Consider the following 19,863-nt stretch of genomic DNA (forward strand, 5'->3'; position numbering starts at 1 on the left):
GGGAACCGAGGCCGGGCCGGGCCCCGCGGCCCCGACACCACCTTGGACGCCCGCGCCGCGCGCCTCCTCCCGGGCCCGGATGTCCGTGGGTCCGGCGTGGCGAATGCAGGGAAAAAGTTTGGGGCCGGATCAACAGGGTGGGATCGGGCTCTCCCCGCGCGGGTCCCCTGCGCCCGCACCACTGTCACCCCTGTCCTGGGGAGCAGGAGCATCCCGTCCCGCCCTGTCCACCCATCGCTCGCGCTCTCGGTCCGCCTGTCCCAAGGGGGCCCGTTGGGCAGATTATTGAAAATGGAGATTGATGCTGAAGTGGGAGAATGCTCACCTGCTTTGCAAGTGTGGCCGGAAATTCTGTTCTAGTTGGGAAAGTTCCCTGTCACAGGCACCGCTGCTGCAGGGTGTCCGGGCGTGGGGTCGCGTTTGACTGCTGAGGACAGGGCGGGTTGCTGGGTTCTTGCAGAGGTGAGGAGGGACAATCTAGAGGTCTGCCAGCTGGAAGGTCCCGGTAGGGGAGAAAAGCCCAGTGTCTAGAGGGAGGCAGTAGGTGAACAGCCACATGCCCAGCAGAGGAGAGTGTCATCGGAGAGCGAGGAGGGAAGGATCCCTTGCGTCTAAGTGGCCATGGGATACTTTGGGGCTGGACACTTCAGCTGTCCCTCAGGGAACCAGAGGGTTCAGGCGCAAGGGGAACTGCAGGCCCAGCCACCTGTGCTTGCTCCAAGCATGGACAGAGGTCAGAGCGTGGTTGTGCACTTGGAATGAAAGAGGGAACCGATGGACCTGATAGGTGAGTTGTGTGGATGAGCCAGGGCTTGAAGCACAAGCTAAGGACTGTGGACTTTCTCAGCCAACGTTAAGAGTGAGTCCTCAGTGGTATTAAAGAGGGAAGTCACACCATCCCAGGTTTTCTGGAAGGTTAGTTTGTTGGCTGCTTCTAGGTAGCTCCAAAAGAGGGAAGGTGGGAGTGGAGGCAGGGAGCAAGGCTGCACAGGGCACGGTGGGAAATCAGACTTGAGCAGTGGGTTGATTGTGAGGGAAGGCTGGCACTGCTGAGGGTGGAGGAGTTCCGACCTGGCGCTGGTTAGATATGAGGTATGGCTGAAGGAGGCGGTTAGGAAGACTCACCCTTGGAGATGGAGCCAGAGAGCCTGTGCAGTCCCCAGGAAGGAGGCCTAGGGAGAGAGGTGGGAGCCCAAAAGGGACAGACAAGGAGTCCCCTGTCAGAAACACTGGTGGAACACATGGGTTCAGTGCATGGCCAGCCAGCTTGCTTTGCTTCTGAAGCAATTTCAGCCCATCCGACTCCTTAGAAATCAATAGAAAATAGATGGACTAAAATGTAATGAAATTAGAAAAAGCAAAAGACATTAAATGCAGATAGTTGAGTCTGATATAGGTTTATATTGGGTAAAGGAATACAATCTGAGGTGATTCACACACTCCAGTGCCACTGTGTCAGCCCTGAACACTGTTTTGTCTGTTATGTTCCCTGAGCTGTGTGGAGTAGACGAGGCAGCTGTGGGGTGGCACTGAGCCCAGCGATGCCTGTGCCTGGGTTCCAGGAATCCACAGATGTAGCGCAGGGATCCTGTGCATGGTTGGTAACACCTGGCCAGCTTGACAGACGATATCTGGATGTGTTCTCTGTTGAGCGTGGTAAAATTTTTTCCAAATTCCTTGAGATGAAGCTTTTCAGTTATTTACATCGTGATTTCCTTCACTCGTCCCCTGTGATGGTGTGTGCATGTACGTGGTGTTTGTTGTTCATGCCCCCCAAGAGTAGAATCTATGACTTCTTTGGGAGACAGTGTTTATTCTTAAAGGATATGGCTAAAAATTTGACCAAAGAGAGATTCCAGATTCTGTGAGAAGTTAATAGCCACAGGAGACACAGCACCGGAGGCAGCTGCCCGCCTGCAGGAGCAGAAGTCACATGGCATTTCTTTGCACTCCTCTTTATCTAACCCCTGGCTTCTCCCGGATGCTGTCCCTTTGCACAGAGTGAGAGCTTGGTAAACACCGTTGAGTGGACTGGAGCCACCAGGGTTCACTTCTGTTGCTCTCTGTGCTCAGGTGCAAAGTCCACCTTCCACACCCCACCACCTGTACCTCCTCCCACTGCCCACTGCAAGGCCATTGCCGTGACCCCGGCATGGTAGATGCAGTGCAGGCCTTGTGATGGCAGGTGCGGCTGGCGGCTTCACACCCTCATGCCACTCGGTTGACACGAGCTAGGTTCAGACCCTGACTGTTTCTTCTAGGGGTCCTGTTTGGGATTTAAGTTACAATTCTGCAGGTATCTCGGTGGAGGAGAGGTCCCTGGAGAAAGGAGGGTTTGGCTCCTGGGTGTTTTTTTGGGGTCCCTGTCCCTGTAGTCCTGGGTATAGTTCCTGTTTCTGTGGCCCTGACACCTCCTGCTGCTGGGTTCTTGTATTGATCACCAGTACTGTTACACCAGCTGATTTTTCTCTATGATCTCTGATCAGCAATGACATACATCCTCTAAACTAGAGAGTAGAGTTTTAGGGTTGTGTTATTGTTTTGGTACCTTTTGGGATAATATTTAAGTATGTCTAATGTTTACACAAAAGTGGAGGTTGAGTTCGTTGTGTGCACCAAAGTGTCTGCAGCTGATGTGCACCATTAAAAGGAAGCTGTTTCCCAGCTGTGGTTCCATCTTGATAGTTTGCGATTTAAGCATGGAGTCAGGTACAAATTCAGACCAGCAGTCATTAGGCAGTGTCATCATCTGTACAGTCTCTGAAGTGAGTTTTTGCAGAATAATTAATAAAGCTTGCACATTTTAAAGAAATAAAAAATATATTTTAAGAGATTTAGAATTTACAATTTTTTTTTTTTTCAAATTGATTGTTATGCTTTTCTCCTTCCTCTAGGTTTCTTTGGCATTTTAGTTGGGACTTTGATTATATAGACAGGGAGATTCTCTGGGCAGATGACTTTAGGTGAAGAGAAGTTTGCGATGGTTCAACCTGATATTAATTATCTTTGACGTGCCAAGCCTTCTGCAGGTTAGAGTAACATGAAGATGAGGATAAACGTTCCTTGACCTCAGGGAGTTTGGAGTCTAGTAGAGGAGGTACAAGTGGCCTAACTAAGAAAAAGGTAGAATGAGATAAATGTTGTCTAGTGTGTGAATAGTGCCATAGGAGGGACTGGAGGTGCCATTGTAGGGAGGTAGCTTCTAAAACTGGGTCTTTTGAAAAGAGACATTTTGACCTGTAGCAACTTTAGGAAGGATCATTCTGAGCTGGTGCTTTGGGTGGGGAGGGACATATTTATGAAGTATGGGTTTCTGTCAAGCAGTGTTCTCCTTGGTGCTCTTGGGCACCCAGCTGGGCACCCAGGAATGTGGTGCAGATTTAGAGCTTTAGAGAGGTGCATTCTGTGTGCATGGGGCACCTAAACCAGCTTAATGTGGAATTCAGCTGAAATTCTTGTGATTACTAATTGTGATGTGTCAACTGGACTTGAGTAAGAACCGCCTAGCAGATTAGTTAAGCTGTGGCTCTATCTAAGCATGTGGATGATAGACATTTAGGCTGCAGACTGAGGAGGGAAGTCTCACCCTGGATGTGAATGGTACAAACCAATAGGCTTGTAGCCTGGATGGAATAAAAAGGGAAGGAAGAGGGAAGTCTTTCCTTTTTCTTCAGAGGAGCTCCAGGCTTCACCATTGCCTTCCGACGTTTGTTTCCAGTTCCCTTAGGCTTCCAGCACAGGCCTTTCAGCCTTCCAATGCAGATCCTTCAGGTTTCAGACAACAGACTCAGACTCTACAGTGAGCTGCAGGCCTTCAACCTTTGATTTGATCCTTGGGCCAGTGTGTAGGGAAGCTAAGCTGAATTCCATGTGCAGCTGGTCTGGATGTCCCAGTCCCTGAGACTGAGGTGGAAGAATGCTGAAGGGCCATCTGCACAGTGGAGTGCCAGAGGATCCTGTGAACTTACCTAGTAAATCCTTTGTACAACAACATATATATTTTATTTCCTCTAGTGAACCCTAACACACTTCTCTACACATTGTCCTTCATTGACTCTACGAACTTATCTATTGCAAAGGCACCATTGTTTATGTACTTCTAAGGGAAAAACAGCTCCAACCCAAAGCTGACATACTGTCTATTATGAAACACTCCTCAATTTAGTGATGTTATAAAATATAAGTCTTGGAATCAGTAGAACACTGGCTTTAAGAAAAAGTTGACTTTACTGCCTGATCACCTGCATCTACAATACATGGTTTCAAGAGGAAGGGACTAAGGAGGGAGGAGGGTGTAAGGAGGGAATGGGGGATAGATATGATCAAAGTAGATTGTATGCAGTAAGACCTAATATTCTGTAAAATTAATAAACACTAAGGAAATATATCGAAGAAACACATGGTCTTCTTTTAAGTAAAGAAAACTATAAAGTTTGCCCTTTAGGCATGTATCAGGGGATCTGGTAATGAGCCGATGGCCCTTGGGCTACCATCAAGAGAGGGAGGAAAGGAAGAAGGAGAAGAAGGGATGGAATGGGCTGGGGAGGGGATCAAGAGGAGGAAGACAAGGAGCAGGAGAAGGGGGAAAGAAGAAAGGAAAAAGAGAAAGGAGTGGTATCTGAAAAAGAGAGGTTTTTAAATCCCCTCTGTGTGTGTATGCGTGCGTGTGTGAGATTTTTCTTCTTGGAAAGGCTTTATTTTCAGAGTAGTTTAGGGTCACAGCAAGTGAGAACAATGCCCAGCTTACCCATGCACCCCCTGTGCCCACAGCCTCCCTCCTTACCAACCTGCCCACCAGAGGGACCTGCTTTTTATGTTTGCTGAACCTGCACTGACTCTTCCCCCTCCAAAGTCTGTAGTTCCCTTTAGGGTCACTCTTGGTGTTGTACGTTCTGTGGGTTTGGACTATGTATGGGACATGTCCCCCATCTTAACATTGTACAGAGTAGTGCTGTCTGTTTATCCCTCCCCTCCCCAGTCCTTGGCAACCACGGGTCCTTTTACTGTCCCCATGGTTTAGCCTTTCCCGGAACATCCTAGAGCTGGGCCTGCTGTGGTTGGAGCTGGTCTGAGCGTGTCCCTTAGATGTCCCCAGTGTGGTGATGTTGAGAAGAGGTGGCTCCTTTAGGGTGGGGTCTGCTGGTGAGAGGTGACCAGATGTGCTGGATTGACAACTGGTGGTCAACTTGTAACACCCAGCTGAACTTAACTAGCATGGTGCTGGGTGTGGGGGCCTACCTGAGGATTGTTGCCAGCAGCATAAGAGGCAGAACTGGAGAACAAGAAGGGAGGCTGTTGGGAGCTAAGAAGCTGTTGGGTGCTGTTAGAAGCTGTAAGGAGCTTTGGTTCTCTTGGAGGAGCTTGTCATGCTGGCTTTCCTGATGAACTCAGCTGTTCTCATCCTCTGAGGAGCTTGGGACCTTGTTATCACTAAGAATGGCTTTGGTTCTCTTTGGGGGAGCTCTGGTCCTCTCTTTGAGCGTTGCTTCCTGGCTCTGGAGGTGAAGATGGTGCACTGCTCAGTCTCCTGGAGAAGCTTGCTGCTTTGGCTTCCCTGATGGGAACTTGGCTTTCCTTACCATTTGAGGAGCTTGGGACCTCACTGTTGCTGAGGATGGCTGTGGTACCTTTTCGGGGAGCTCTGGTTCTTACTTTGAGCGTTGCTTTCTGGCTCCAGTACAGATCCTTTAGCCTGCTAGCACAGATCCTTCATCCTGCTGGCATAGACTTGCTAGTTTCCACCACTGACCTTTGGGCCTTTCCAGCGCAGATCCATGAAACAGGACTGCATGAGGCATTGTCAAGGGCTTTAGGTCTCTAGTTGGACTGATGGGAGGCATTGTTATGAGCTCTATGTCTTCAGCTGAACTCATGCAGGACATTATTGTGGGATCCAGGCCCTCAGATGGATGTTTTGGTCTTTAGTGTGTGGACAGATTTCCTGCCCTCTTTGTATATGATTCTTTGGGTGACTATTATAAAATAATCTTCTAAAATATGTGTCCTGTATTATATTGTTTCCCACTGCAAAAACCCAAAACTACCACACCAGATCTTTAAGAGCAGCCATGCTTTTCTCCTGGGCTGCATTCTTGCTCTAATGGGAAGTCCTGGGGATGCAGGGTGTTGTGATGGAGCCTGGCCCCTCTCCTGACTCTTTTGCTCCCTGTCTCACTGGGTGGCCCTTTTTTTCTTTTTCTCATGAGTCCTGCCTTTGTGATGGTGCCTGCCATGAGACCCTTACCAGAGCCAAGCCAGTGCTTGTGCCAGGCTCTTAAACCTTGGTAACTGTGAGCTCAGTAAGCCCCCTCTTCATTATAAGTACATTATCTCAGGTGCTATGTTGTGGCAACAGAAAATGGACCAATACAGAAATGTGTAATATGTCAGTTTCTCAGCTTGTCTCCTTTCCCTTAGTAATAAGCATTTAAGTTCCTTCCTTGTCTTTTTTTTTGTTGTTGTTTTGCGTCTGGTGCCAGGAATCAAACTCACGACCTTGTGCTTGCCAGGCAGGTGCTGTACCGCTGAGCTAAATCCCCAGCCCCTCTTCCTTGTCTTTTAATGCCTTGATAGCCCATTCTTTTCCTGTGCTGAATAAAAATTCCATCCTTTGAATGTGCCGCAGTTTATTTATCTATCTCTTGAAGTACATCTTGGTTGCTTTCAGCTTTTAGAAATTATAAATAAAGCTGCTGTTGACCAGTAGTACTGGGCAACTACTATGTGGTTGGTGTTGACCAGAGTTCTGGGGTTAAATAAATGCAATCTTGCCACCATATTGTCATAAAAGAATCACACAGGTGTGGTAGTTATAAAATGCATTAATGATATGAAGAAATGATCCCCTGAGATAAAGTAGCCGGGGGACTTCATTTAGGTGGGGGGACTGGCAAAGGCCATGTGAAGTCATATGGTCTTTTGGAGGAGGTGACTTTTAAGCGATGCTCTAAGGAGTGGAGGGCAGGGCCTGGGGAAGCCCTGGACAGCAGGTTTGGAGAGCCAGAGAGGGCAGCATGGCCAGAGACAGCCCGCAAGGGCATGGGTGAGAAGCCAGAGATGTGGCAGAGGCTGGTGTACCACGGCCATGGATCTTGGGTCCAGGGTTGCACTCTGATTCTAAAGGTGGTGGGAACCTATCCGAGGGTTTTGAGCCAGGGATAAAGAGACTGGTGTGTGCTTAGATGCCCCCTGGCTGCTGTGGGTGCCAGCTGGATGGTGCAGAGGTGGTGTCATTGTAGGGGATCAAGGCAGTTGGAGCAGAGATGTGCACAGGGCAGGGGCGTCCTGCTGAATGACTCCTGGGCTCTTCCTGGTCCTAGTTCATCTTGCAGTTGGCCAGGGCTACCCAGGCAGAGCCATCCTGACTGGTGAAATGTTAGGAGAGGTGTCCTGACACAAGAGTGTGGAGGCGGTGGGAGGTTTGGAGGTCCAAGTGGCCAGCTGGAGGCTTCAGTATTGGTCAGTTGTGTGGAGGTGCCCATGAGACATGCAAGGGGCACTGTCAGGAGGCTGGGCAATATATAGCCAGTAATGTGGGTTGAGGACCTAACTGAAGAGGGGTGTTGGACAGCCTTTCACTATATGTAATTTTGGGGGTGAGTTAGGTTACAGCACATACAGCCTGTGGACTAAACATCTTAGCTCCCAAGCAGTGCCTCCATGTACTGTTTTATTACCTGTTCTTACTGAGATTCACAAAGAAACAAGGTCCTGAGGAGATGATTCTGCATCTTGCCAGGGCCATGAATTCATGAGTTTTCATACATACACACGTGATCTCTGTCTGGCCTAGGATATGGGAAGGGCATGTCGAAGAGGTGGAGTTGCTCCCAGTGTTTGAGTGGCCCTGTTGTGGACCATGTGGACTGGTGAGGCCATGGGATGTTCCCACTGAGGCTGGGGGCCTGCGATGGAGCAGCTCAGCTGTCAGGCTAGTTTACCACACAGAATCTTGGTTCCATACAGGTTTCCCTTTCTCATCTTACTGTGTTCCACTGAGGGCTTCTGCTGTCCATCTTCTTGGGATGGTGAATGGCTCCCATCATTCCTTCCCACCCTGCTGCTCCTCACACCTTACCACCATCCTTTCCACTTCTTTTTTGTCCTGGATTCCGTGTGAACGCTTCCTGTGTCAGGGAAACTTTCTGATGCCTTTATCCAGGTAGAGTGTGCCTGTACTGCCTCCCGTTGGGCTGGGCTTGGCCTTTGTAGCACTTCTGCCCTCCTGGGCTAAGACGTGGACTCTGTACTGTTGGGGGACCCCGGGATCTCTGTCTGAATGGAAGCCCAAGAAGGCAGGGTGAGTACTGTCACTGTGGCAGCCCAGGCCCTGCTGTGTCACTTCCATACAGTGGACACACAGTGAGGTTTTGTCAATGAGTGAATCTATGGATGTCTTGCATTTTTATATGCAGTTAAATATCTGTGTTGAAAAAAGAAAACATAAACCCTGTATTTGTGGATCTCTGCAACTGATTAGATCCGTGCTGTCTTGTTTAGAGCGTGATTTTTCTTTCTTTTGTGATTTTTGATCTGAAAATTCCACCAGGACAATCCCTACTTAAGCCAGTTCCCCTAAACTGTGTAGTAAGGTAGAGGAGCCTTGTAACTCTCCTGGGAGGAGGGTGGCCAGACGGGCAATCCTTCGAGGCTGGTCATAATGGAAGGTTCCTTGTTAACATCCTCAGGGTCCTGTAAGGAGGGGACCTCCATGGTGGCTGCCCAGTTGCCTGCAGTGATAGATGTGAGATGCCAGGCTGGCTTTGGGTCCAGCGGTTGGCTTGGGACTCAGGAAGGGAGCAGCAAGGCCAGAGGGCACATCCAGTGTCCCTGCTTCAATGTGCCGGCTCTAGAACTGTAAGCAGAGGCCCTCTGCTGAGAAGCACAGGCTTGGCGGCTGCCAAGACTATACAATTTGACCACTTTTCAGGCAAATCTACAGAAATGCCAAAATATTTGCAAGTTCTTGCTTTTGTATGTTGTATGTTGCTTGTTGCTTGGAAACACGGGAGTCTTCTACGGTTTTGGTTGTATTGCAAGAGCAGCCCAGGCAGAGCCGGGCCCTTGCATCCCTGCTGCGGGCTGGGAGCTTTCTTCTCTGTGTCAGCTTTCTCTTTGAATACAGCATAGTTGCTCACTGATGTAAAAGTATGGAAAATACACAAAAGCTCTAAGAGTTTCACTCCCCACAATGATCACTTGCACTATGTTCTTACAGATTTTTTCCTAAGTACTATATGTGAATGTATGTGTGCATGTATACACATGTGTATATATTGTGTGTGTTGTATATGTAACACATATGTGTATACACTTTAGAATTGTTCCAAACATTTCTTATTACTCTTTGTATTAGTTACTTTTCTGTTGCCGCGAGAAAATACCTGACAGCCACAATGTAAAGGAGGAGAGGTTTATTTTGGCTCAGTTTTAGGGGATTGAATCTGTGTGTGGTTGGCCAGCTACAAGGCAGAAATAGCATGGTAGGGCAAAGTTGCTCACCTGTGGCCGCCAGGAAGCAACTGGGGCAGGAGCACACCTTCCAGGTCACACCCCAGTGACCAGCTCCAGCCAGACCCTAGCTCTTAACAGTGTGTTCAGCTATGACCTCACCATCAGTGGACCAGTTTATTGATGAGTATAGTGCCCCCATGATGAAAGCACCCAAAATGTGAGAGTTTGGGGGACATTTTAGATCCAAATCATCATACCCTTTCTCCTTGATGGTGTGCCATTTCAAGGGTGCTCATTTTCAAGAAGCACAGTGGCCGTTTTGTGACTGTGTCATAATTCATTAATTCAGCCTTGTATTTTGGCATGTAATACTCAGTGTGCTTTCCCATTTGCCAGAACTGTACACAATAGTGTAGTGAACACCCCTGTATATGAATGAGTCTGCGATCTTTTCCTTAGAACATCTCCTTAGAAGTGCAGTTGAACGTCAGATGGTTTTATCTGTTTCCACTTCACCTTGCTGTCCATAGAGGTGAAACGAGAGACCCAGAGTGGTCCCAAGACTCCCCCGAAGTCCCTCTGTGTGTGAAGAGCCAGGCACAGCTCACACGGGGCTCCTCTGCAGGCCTGTTCCTGTGTTTTGTGCCTTCAGCCAGGTCTGGTGGTCGCTCCTGCATCCCACACAAATTTAGGAGGTGTTGATGACATTGTGCCTGAGCTGAAAACCAGCTCCTGGAGATCCAGGCCTCAGAGAGACTGAAAGGCCATGGGCCTTGCTGGTGGCTGAGGGAACAGGTGGGGCCAAAGGTAAAGATGCCCACCCCCCCAGCAATGCCCTGCGGGACCCTGCAGTGACCACTTGTCCTTAAGGCCTCCCTGCCTGGTAAGTCAGGCAGCGTTTACTCTGTTCTTGGCTGGACCTTTGAATCTCCCTGAGCAGCTAAGGAAAAGAGCCAGTGAAATTGTTTGGGATCAAAAGGAGGTGGGAATGTCTGTGGTTGGCCATGTAGACTTTGGTAGATGCCCTCAATGCCAGGCTTTCAGGCACCCCGTAGGAAGACTGAGGTTAACTGGCACCCCAGCTGTTTCCTTCATAGGACAGCATCCTCTTACTTGAGTAGCTCTCCAGGTTGGGTGCAGGGCATGTGAGACCTGGGCTGGGGGTCGCCGGTGTCCATGGGGTGCTTCTCAGCAGGGACATTTGCAGTGTCAGGAGATGTTTATAGTCATCACAGCCCTGGGGATGGCGGGCTGCTGACCTCTGTGAACAGAGGTGGGGGTGCAGCTAGGCATACCATGGTGCCTAAGGCAGTCCCTCCCAACAGTCATCTAGCCCCACATGCACCGAGCTGAGGTTGATAAGTGCTGATCTATGGGGACAAAACTTCTTCTAGGTCTTGGGACAGTGGCCACTGAAAAAGAACTCAGGGGTCCATCAGGGCATATGGCCCCCAAGGACAAAGGGGATGGCCCATAAAACATGTCAAGAAAGCATGATAGTGTTAAGAGCAGGGTGATGCTTTGGAGGTTATTATGAAATCTTGATGTCAATTTAAATGCAAAGTAACAAAACTGCAAGAAGTTTTTCTTTTATTTTTAGAACAGCATTGATGTTTCTATCACATCAGCAGTTTGAAATGAGGCATAGTCTGGAATCATTTGCCATAATTTGATATGCCTGATGGGTTCCAAGTCCCCCAAAGAATAAAATGAATGGATGTGATCAAGGACCACAGCTGTGTTCTCTGTTTTTTCAGAAACATTTCACACCAGAAAATGTCCAGTTCCGTTCAGCCGCTCTCCTGGAGCACAGCTCCTATTCCCTGCACGATGACGGGTACTGTACTTGGTGCTAGGGGATAGTACGGTGCAGATAAAACAGGCTGGCTACATGTGGTGTGTGTTCAGCCAACCCCCAGCACAGCAGGGCTGGGACCGTTTATGTAAATGTATGCGAATAGTGCAGCTCTTCTGTGAGCAGAGGGGTTGTGGTCCTTTCCTGAGGCCTGGAGGGGCAGCTCAGGAGCATGCTTGGGCAGGCAGCCCAGTCTGAGTGTGTGCCTTTTCCTCAGCGTTGCAACCAGCAGCTCCTTGCTGGGTCTGTGGATCCCACAGATTCTGCAGTTCTTTCATTTTTCCCTTTATTTGTACTCCTAGTTCCCCTTGGGCAGTGAATGGCACCACTCTTCATTCATTGGCCCAACCCAGACATTAATTATTTTAATTGCCTATCCACCTAATTAAACAAATATTAATTGAATGCCAACTGTGTGCTCACAGTGGTGTGCAAACCCAGGCATGGTTTCTGCTTTCATGAAGCTTTACTGCGTGGTATTAAAGTCAGCTGTTTATTAAATAATCACGTGCATGAGGATGTCATTAAAATAAGTACTAAGAGGGAAGGAGTCCTTGTTTACAAATGCAACAGGAAACTGTTGAAGTGTGTGTGGGTAGGGCATGTTGTGATCAGAGGTGCATTTTGAAAAGATTTCTCTGGCTGTTGAGAAGAGGATACTACCTGGTGGCCGTGAGCAGGTCCAGAGGGGAAATGTGCTCTGGGCATCTAGGTGAGGAAACGTGAAGGCCTGGCCCAGGGGGATGTGAAGAGAAGTAAACGGAGCCTGAGATGTATAGGAAGAAAAGCAGAACTAACAGAATAGTGATGGCCAGATGCAGGAGATGAGGCAGGAGTGGCCAGGCTCCTGACGCAGCCCAGCTGCTGGGCCGATAAAAGGGTACTATTCCCCTGTTATGGTTTAGAGCTAGAATGTCCTCCAGAGTCTCATCTGTCCAGAGGTGGGGCTTTGGGAATGCGATTGTGTTATGGGGTGCAATACTCATCGGTGGATTAGTGCATTGATGAGTTCACAGCTGAATGCCCTGTTAGGAGGTGGGGCTTGGTGGGAGAGGTGTGTCACGCAGCAGGCCTTTAGAGGATGGATCTTCCTCCCTGGTTCCCCTGTCTCTGCTTCCTGGCTGCCATGAGGTGAGCTGCTTGGTTCCATCATGCCCCTCTACCATGTTTCTGCATTGGAGCCAGGCAATCATGGACTAAATCCCCTGAACCTAAACTTGTCCTCTTTTCAGTTGTGGGTGTTGGGTGTTTTGTCTTAGCAGTGGGAAAGCTGACAAATACACCCCCTCTGTGGAGAACCCTGGGTGTGGAAGTCTGGGTGTTAGGGCTGTGTTGATGGGTCGGGAGGCTGTGTGTCTTGGGTGCAGGGAGAGGAAAGCACCTTGAGTTCAGAGATGGGAATTTGTCAGAGTTGCTCCCTTTACCCTTAGATTCAGAACTTTCCCCCTCTCTGCACTGTCCTCCACACCTTCCCAACTGTGCTTATTAAATTCATGAGTGAATTGCTCTCCAAGTTCCCCAGATCCTGAGGCAATGGGAAGAGAGGTGTCCACCATGGGTGTCCAAAGTTTTTCGTAACTTTTCGTGCTGACATAAATTCAGGCCTACAGAGAAGTTGTGGGAAAGTACAGAGAACCCCTGCATGCTCTCCAGATCTCCTGTTAATGTTCACAGTTCACTGCACTGAATCAGCTTCTGTCCAGTTCTTTACCATCTGAGAATAACAGAAGATACGGTGCACTTGTACTGTAAACCCTTCAGTGTGTACTTCTTAAGAATTAAGGCATTCTTCTACAATGTGTGGCCAAAACCAAGAAGTTGGAGTGAATATAAAGCACTGTCTATCCCAGAGACTTTAATCATATTTCACTAGTTGTTCCTCCTAACAAAAAAGTTATTTTCTGGTCCTGGCTTTAATCTAACACTACATAACACATTAAGTTGTGATATCTCCTTTAATTCTGGAATAATTTCTCAGTCTTTGTCTGAGGTTTGTCTTTCATGGCCTTAGTGTTTCTACCAAGTACACTTACTTTGAAGAATGTCCCTCATTTTGGTTTTGCTTGAGTTTGGCTCACAATTACAATAGGTTTTGTTTTTTTAAAGATAAAATTTAATTTTTTAAAAGCAGGAATATCGCAAACTGCTGTTGTAGCACATCATTGCTTTTAAAAGTCATTTAAAAGCAAATCTCTTCGTGGGTGACATCGAGGTTGTGTATAGATCAGGCTAAGGAAAGATAATTCACCAGTGGTTTAAAATGTCAGTCTTGCATCCTAGAAGAGCTCTTCTTCACGTAATGTAGACAGTGTGTAGGCTAGACCACATGCTTCTTGTGGAATACAGGTTCCAAGGCATTTTTAAAAAAAGACTATAGTGTTAGCTCTTTCCCAAACCAAATATCAATTTCATTTGACAAATAAAATAATTATAAGCCAACTGTGAAAGATTATCATATCTCTAATAAAGTCAGTGGGGAGTTGAAGTGTTTAATTACCAACTTTCCTGACATACAAATTGAAAAGCTTTTCAGGTAAGTTGCTCATGTGGAATGCCTGGAACACACTGCAATTAACAATTGGATCTTCATTCAAACAGTAATTACCATGTGATTTGTCCCCTTCTTAGTTGCTGGTGTGTACCCAGGTTTAGATGTGAATTTGCATTTATTTTAGGAAGTTAATTTACTACTTCCTTTAAGTTGCTTTCAAAAACAATTTTACTCTGCTTCATCAAAAAAGACATGAGGGAGGTGTGTGGGCTAGCTGTTGTCCCTGCTTTGCTCCTCATAGTCCTGGAAAGAAGGGCACCCACAGCCTTGATGTAGCCCTTTGCCCTGCTGCTTGGTTTGCTGTGAGGTTGTGAGGTCTTTTTTGTCTGCTGGGTGGGCCTTCTGTCCTGGCAGCTCTGGCCAGTCCAGAGAGCAGTACCCTGGCCCCCTCTCCTGCTCACTGTCCTCACAGGCAGATGGCAGTGTCCTGTCACTGAGGCAGTGTCCCTTTCATGCCCTGGACAGACCAGGGTGGGGTCTGGCCACCACAGCTCCTCTGTTGGTGCCCCAGGCCTGCCCTCACACCTGGCACTGGCTTTTGAGGCCACTTGGTGCCCCTCCTCCCTCCCTCTCCACACTGGGCCTGCTGTACCTTGGCTGGGTCTGGACCAGCAAGTTTTTTTTTTAACACTTGTGAGAAGACTAGGAATTGGGACATGTGCCTTTTGATTTAAGTTTTATTTGTTCTCATTCATCCAGTTTATGAACTGTGCCTTTAATTATTCTAAGAGGTTGATGGGCTATAAAGAAGGACCAGCAGTGCCTTCCCGCATTTACCATTTCCCAGAGTATGGCTTCTCCCCAGGCTCCCACCAAGAGCTCAAGATTGGGAGCAAACCCTTTTGCAGGATGTGGGATCTGTGAGGTCTGACGCCTCTAGGTGGCACGTGTAGCAGGTGCACCAGGGATTCTCAAATTTGACTGTGCTTAGATCGTTAAGAGGGCTTGTAAACACAGACCCGGCGAGAGTTAACACAGCTGCCTCACCACAGACTTCCCTAGTTGGCCAGTGGAGGTGTGTGGGACTTGTGTTTCTAACACATCCCAAGGTGATGCTGCTGCCTTGGTGCAGAACCACACTGCAGATGCAGTGGGCAGGCGGCCCTCGGCCAGGTTGGCCTGCACAGTGGAAGTCCACTTTGCATCCCTGTGATGGAATTCCTGAGAAAATCAACTGAAAGGCAGAAAGGTTTACTTGGGCTCATGGTTGCAGAGGCTTCAGTCCATGGTAATCATCCCATTGCTTGGGTGTGTGTTGAGGCAGGAACGTCATGGCAGAAGGGTGGGGTGGAGGAAAGCTGTTCCCCTCATGGTAGCCAGGAAGCTGACTATTGGAGAAAGAGCCTGAGAGGGACAAGATGTAGTCCCCAAGGTCATACCTCATGATCCACTCCTTTCAATTAGACCCTAATCCTAAATTTTCATCACCTCCTGATAATGCCATCAGATCGTGATCTCACCAATGGATTAATTCACTGATGTGGCGAGACCCTCCTATTCAGTTACCCTCCAAAAGCTTTACCTCAGAACCCACGAAACTTTTCCATCTAAACCATAACAATAGCCACTGGGCTGGGGATGTGGCTCAGTGATAAAGCTCCTGCCTTGCATGCCCAGGGCCCTGGGTTTGATCCCTAGCACCATGAAACAAAAACGAAAACAAAAACAAAAAAAATCAACAGCCACTCTCTTGTCACTTGGCTCCAGGCTTCAGTGATCATGAGCTCATGCATCTACAGGATGGCTGGGCTCATCAGCCCATTTCACAGGTGAAGAAATGGAGGCAGATAGTGGACTGAGGCTTGGAACCTATTTCCTGGTCCTAAGTATGCCTTCTCTTAACCATCCCTCTGGCTTCCCTGGACAGTTGGGGGAGATGTGAACCAGAGTGTCAGGCATGTGTCAGCTGCCCTGTGTGCCTCATCCTGGCAGTGGCTGAGTTGGGGTGGTCTGGCCTTGTGCTGCTGGACACCCTTGTTTCCTCTCTGGGCTTCATTTTTTCTTCTGTAACGTAAAGGGTTGGGCACAAAAGCATCTCGGATGTGATGTGCTCCTAAGAGGTCCCAAGAGAAAAAGGTGAGTAGACACAGGGAATTTGGGAGGTTTCAGGGAGGTAAACATAGATGATAACTTGGGATGCTCTGCTGTGGAATCAGGGTTGAGCTCTCACTGGAGGGTCTTATGATTAGAGGTTGAGTAGGGGGAGCCTGGAGGAGATGATAACCAAATGCATCTGTGTGTGGAGAGTGCCTGCTGCCCCACCCAACCCCGTTCACCCCTCTTTCTCAGTCTTTTCATTCTTGCACTAGAGAGCACATTCTGGATCTTTCTCTGAACTCTGCTTCCGTCGTGTTGCCTTCTTAGTTGAACAAGTCTGATGCAGGCATATGTAAATATGAAGATGTATTGCATGCATGTGAATACAGATTACTGACACAGGAAGAATCCACTGTAGCAGTGACTCACATGCCCAGGCACAACCAGTGACTTGGGATGGTGAGACTGTCACACTCCTGGGACAGAATCTGTTTCTGCCATTGGGGCAGCTACCATGACCTTTCTGGACCTCACTTTCCATGTCTGTATAATAGTAAAAGAACAAAGTCAGTACCCTCCTTCCCTGGGGAAGCCACAGTTGAAGTGATGTGAGAATTAAATAAGATGAACACGTAAGATTCGTAGGCAGTGCCAGGTGCTTAGTGAGGACGGGGCAAATGTTCATTGCTCTGTAACAAGAGTCAAGAATGAATGCTTCATGCTACATGGGAGTGGCTTTGATCGTCTTCAATCACAGATGCTTTATGTTGTAAAGAGAAGATAAGCTGGGTGTGGTGGCACAGGTCTCTGATCCCCGTGCTGTGGGAGGCTGAGGCAGGAGAATCTCATGATTGAGCTCACCCAGGGCTATTTAGTGACTTAGACCCTTCAGAATTAACCTGGGGTGGGGAGCTGTGGCTAAGCGTGAAGGCCCTGGGTTCAATTTCCAGTAGAAGAAAACAAAAAAGAGAAGGTAAAGAAAAACACTTATTTGCCTCTCACTGTGGTTCAAATATCCGGGGAAAATTTTCCAACTTTCGATAACTAAAGGCCCAGCCCTCAGCTGTCATAGACACTGCAGACATCTGAACCCTTCACTGTCCAGTCTGGTGGTGAGTCAGAGGAACTTTCGGGTGGTGCCGCCTTCCCCAGGCTGGGCTTTGGCTGTCGAACTGTGCCTCCTCCTGTGTGGTTTTAGAGTGGTCCAAGGCCCATTTGGCAGCAAATGCGTGATCAGAGCCTCTGCCCACCTGCTTGGGTTGAGATCTGTGGATCCCAAACCTGTGGCGCAGGGCTCACCCCTTGACTTTACGTCCCCACTCTCACAAGAGTGGCCCTGGACTCAGGCTCCATCCGAAGGCAGCCTGGATCCTGTGCTTCCGCTTTCTCAGTTTACTCTCACTTTGCTGGAGTACGTTGAAGAAACGGCCTAAGATTGTGCGTGGAGAAGTATGTTATGCATCTTCCCCATCTAAAGTTATCTTTGTGTTGCCCTGCTCTGCCCAGTTGCCAGGTGGCTGTGGACCCCAGGCTGCAGACTGGCGCCCCTGGGTGTGCTGAGTGTGTCCTTCTGCCCGCGCATCTCCTGTTTCTGGTGGAGGTTGGGGGCCATCGAACCCTTCCCTCAGGAGATGCCCCCACCCCAGCACTAGGACCTTCTGTGCCTCGCAGCCTCTCTGTTCCCGTCCCCTTGTCCTTGTTACACTGGGTACTCAGTGGGCCTTTCAACCTAGAAAGTCTGACTTTCAGAGTTGAATCATTTTAGAAAGTAAATTCTTTCTAGAGAGAGTCCTCAGCTCTGTCAGCAGGGCTTCCTGGGGTGACCTCCCTCTCCGAACTCTCCTCTCATTCCTCCTCTGAGGCCCTTGATTACTTCTGAGAGTCCAGCTTTGAAGAAAGCGCTCGTCCAACCTCTTTCCCCAGGCCTGGCTTTATTCGCATCAGGCAGTGGAGCTCTTTGCTGACCTTAGCAGGTGTTGGGAGAAAGGGGAGGTGAAATCTTATTTCCATATTGTTTTCGACTGGGAAAATGGTTTTTAAAAGCAGCACTGAGACTGACTTTTATTCTAAGAGATAAAGATCCTGTAATTGGGATAAACAACAAAACCCAGCCTATGTCATTAAGTGCTACTGCTTATGCCTTCGAAAAAGTGATTTGATTAAAAAAAAAAAGCATTTGCAATGGTTTATCAGGCCAAGGCATTTAGAAAGAAAGCTGCGATACTGTTAACATTTGTGAAAATAATAATAATACTAATAATAATGTGATAAAGTATCCCATGGAGCCGGGCATGGTGGGGCACACCTCTAATCCTAGCTCTCTGGGAGGCTGAGGCAGGAGGACCTGAGTTTTCAGTGGTTTGGGCAATTTAGAGATTTATCATGGCCCTGTCTCAAAATTTTAAAAAATTTAAGTTTAAAATTGCCTGGGGAAATAGCTCAGTGTGAAGGACGTGGATTGATCTCCAGTACCAGGAAGAAAAATGGTACAAAAAAGGTTATTTCTAACCTATAACTCAGTGGTTTTGAAACAATGCACAAATGACATGCTACAGCTGAGATGAGCTCTCTGATGATGGTTCAGTGTGAAGCCATCTTGTCACTTCGCTTTCTCTTGTTAGAGGACACCCACCTCATCTCTTCCAGATTCTGCTTTGGAGAAGGCGTACCTTTCCTCTCGTGTTGCCATGGCACTGTGGGCCTCACACAGCTCAGGAAAACTAGACTGAAGCGCTGGTCTTCTGTTAACTCTGGCTCCTGGTGTGAGGTTTACCGCGGGCCCCTGGGTCCAACCGCAGGTAGCCACGTGGGCTGCAGGGACCCACAGCATTGAGAACAAATTAAATCAGTTAGACACGTGAGTTAGACAGCTACTGAACAAGTGAGTTGAGACTTGACCACTCAGAAGGCAGAGTGAAAGAATAACAGAGGACTCAGCTGAGAGACAGAGGCAGAAAACAGGAAAGAGTGATTGAGAGGCAGCAAGACAGAATTGTGACCAGACACCAGATCGAAGGGAGCTTGGGGTGGGCAGTGTTTGAGGAAGAAAAGCTTCGAAGTCACTGACTGAGATTCAGCAGCTACAATAAATCCTAAACAAGAGACATTAAAGAAAAACATCCAAACTTAAATGGGACGGGGTACACCAATGATGGAGAGAAAAGCCTAAAATCCAAAGCAAGACTGATCACCTAACGGCATTGAGACAGATGAACAACTTCCCAGCCTGACAGCGCAGCTGGAAGATGACAGCCTAGCTGAAAGGAATTTCTGCAAAGAATTTACCTTTGAGGAGTGACAGGGAAAAAACATTTTCAGAGAAGCAAATCAAGAGAATTAGGACCGCATTAAAGGGATGTCCAAAGGTCTACTTTAGAAGATGGTCATTGATCCCCATGGAAGTGGCCAGATGAAGAAGGAAGTTCAAGTAAAGAAAACTGAGCACAAAGATGAATATAGGTGCACTTTGGCTATGAGTAATAATAGCAGCACACACTGTGTGGGCTGATCAGGAAGCTGCACCCTTCAGAGCTACTAAAGGTTGCTATGAATGGGTAATAACATCTTAGAATAGTAATTGATGCATACAGTAAATAACTTCCAAATGGTAGAGCAACAAACGGAGTGAGACCATAGTGGCCCCCTCCCAATGCAACATAACAAAGAAAGGAAAAACAAGAACTGGGACAAAGAGCAAAAAAGAAGAGGTAGAAATAAATTTGGATTTATAAGTAGTCCCAATGTAATGGACTAATTTTTCTGGGATAGGAAGCACAGATCGTCAAATTAGATTTTTGAAAAAACAGATCCATATGTAGTTTATAAAAGACATTTAAAATACAATATGGGTTCCTTTCATGGCTTTCCTTGTGTAGGTAATGTTTTATTTCTTAAGGTAGAAATTTATATAAATTTTCATTGTTTTCTGTGCCTTAAAATTTTTCAGAAGTTATGTTTTAAGAACCCA

General features: G+C 47.9%; 1 protein-coding gene across 1 annotated transcript in view; it reads left to right on the forward strand.

Annotated features, from left to right (window-relative positions):
- Window positions 1-732: 732 nt before the first annotated feature.
- Window positions 733-19,863, forward strand: part of Arnt2 (aryl-hydrocarbon receptor nuclear translocator 2) — a 149,500-nt gene continuing 130,369 nt past the window's right edge. The window contains exon 1 of the mRNA XM_013512638.1: window positions 733-787. Within this exon, the coding sequence (XP_013368092.1) occupies window positions 775-787 (13 nt within the window). The 5' untranslated portion in view covers window positions 733-774. The remainder of the gene's footprint in view (window positions 788-19,863) is intronic.

This window comes from Chinchilla lanigera, unplaced genomic scaffold (genome assembly GCF_000276665.1).
Source record: "Chinchilla lanigera isolate Chin_1 unplaced genomic scaffold, ChiLan1.0 scaffold00015, whole genome shotgun sequence".
NCBI classification, from domain to species: Eukaryota; Metazoa; Chordata; class Mammalia; order Rodentia; family Chinchillidae; genus Chinchilla; species Chinchilla lanigera.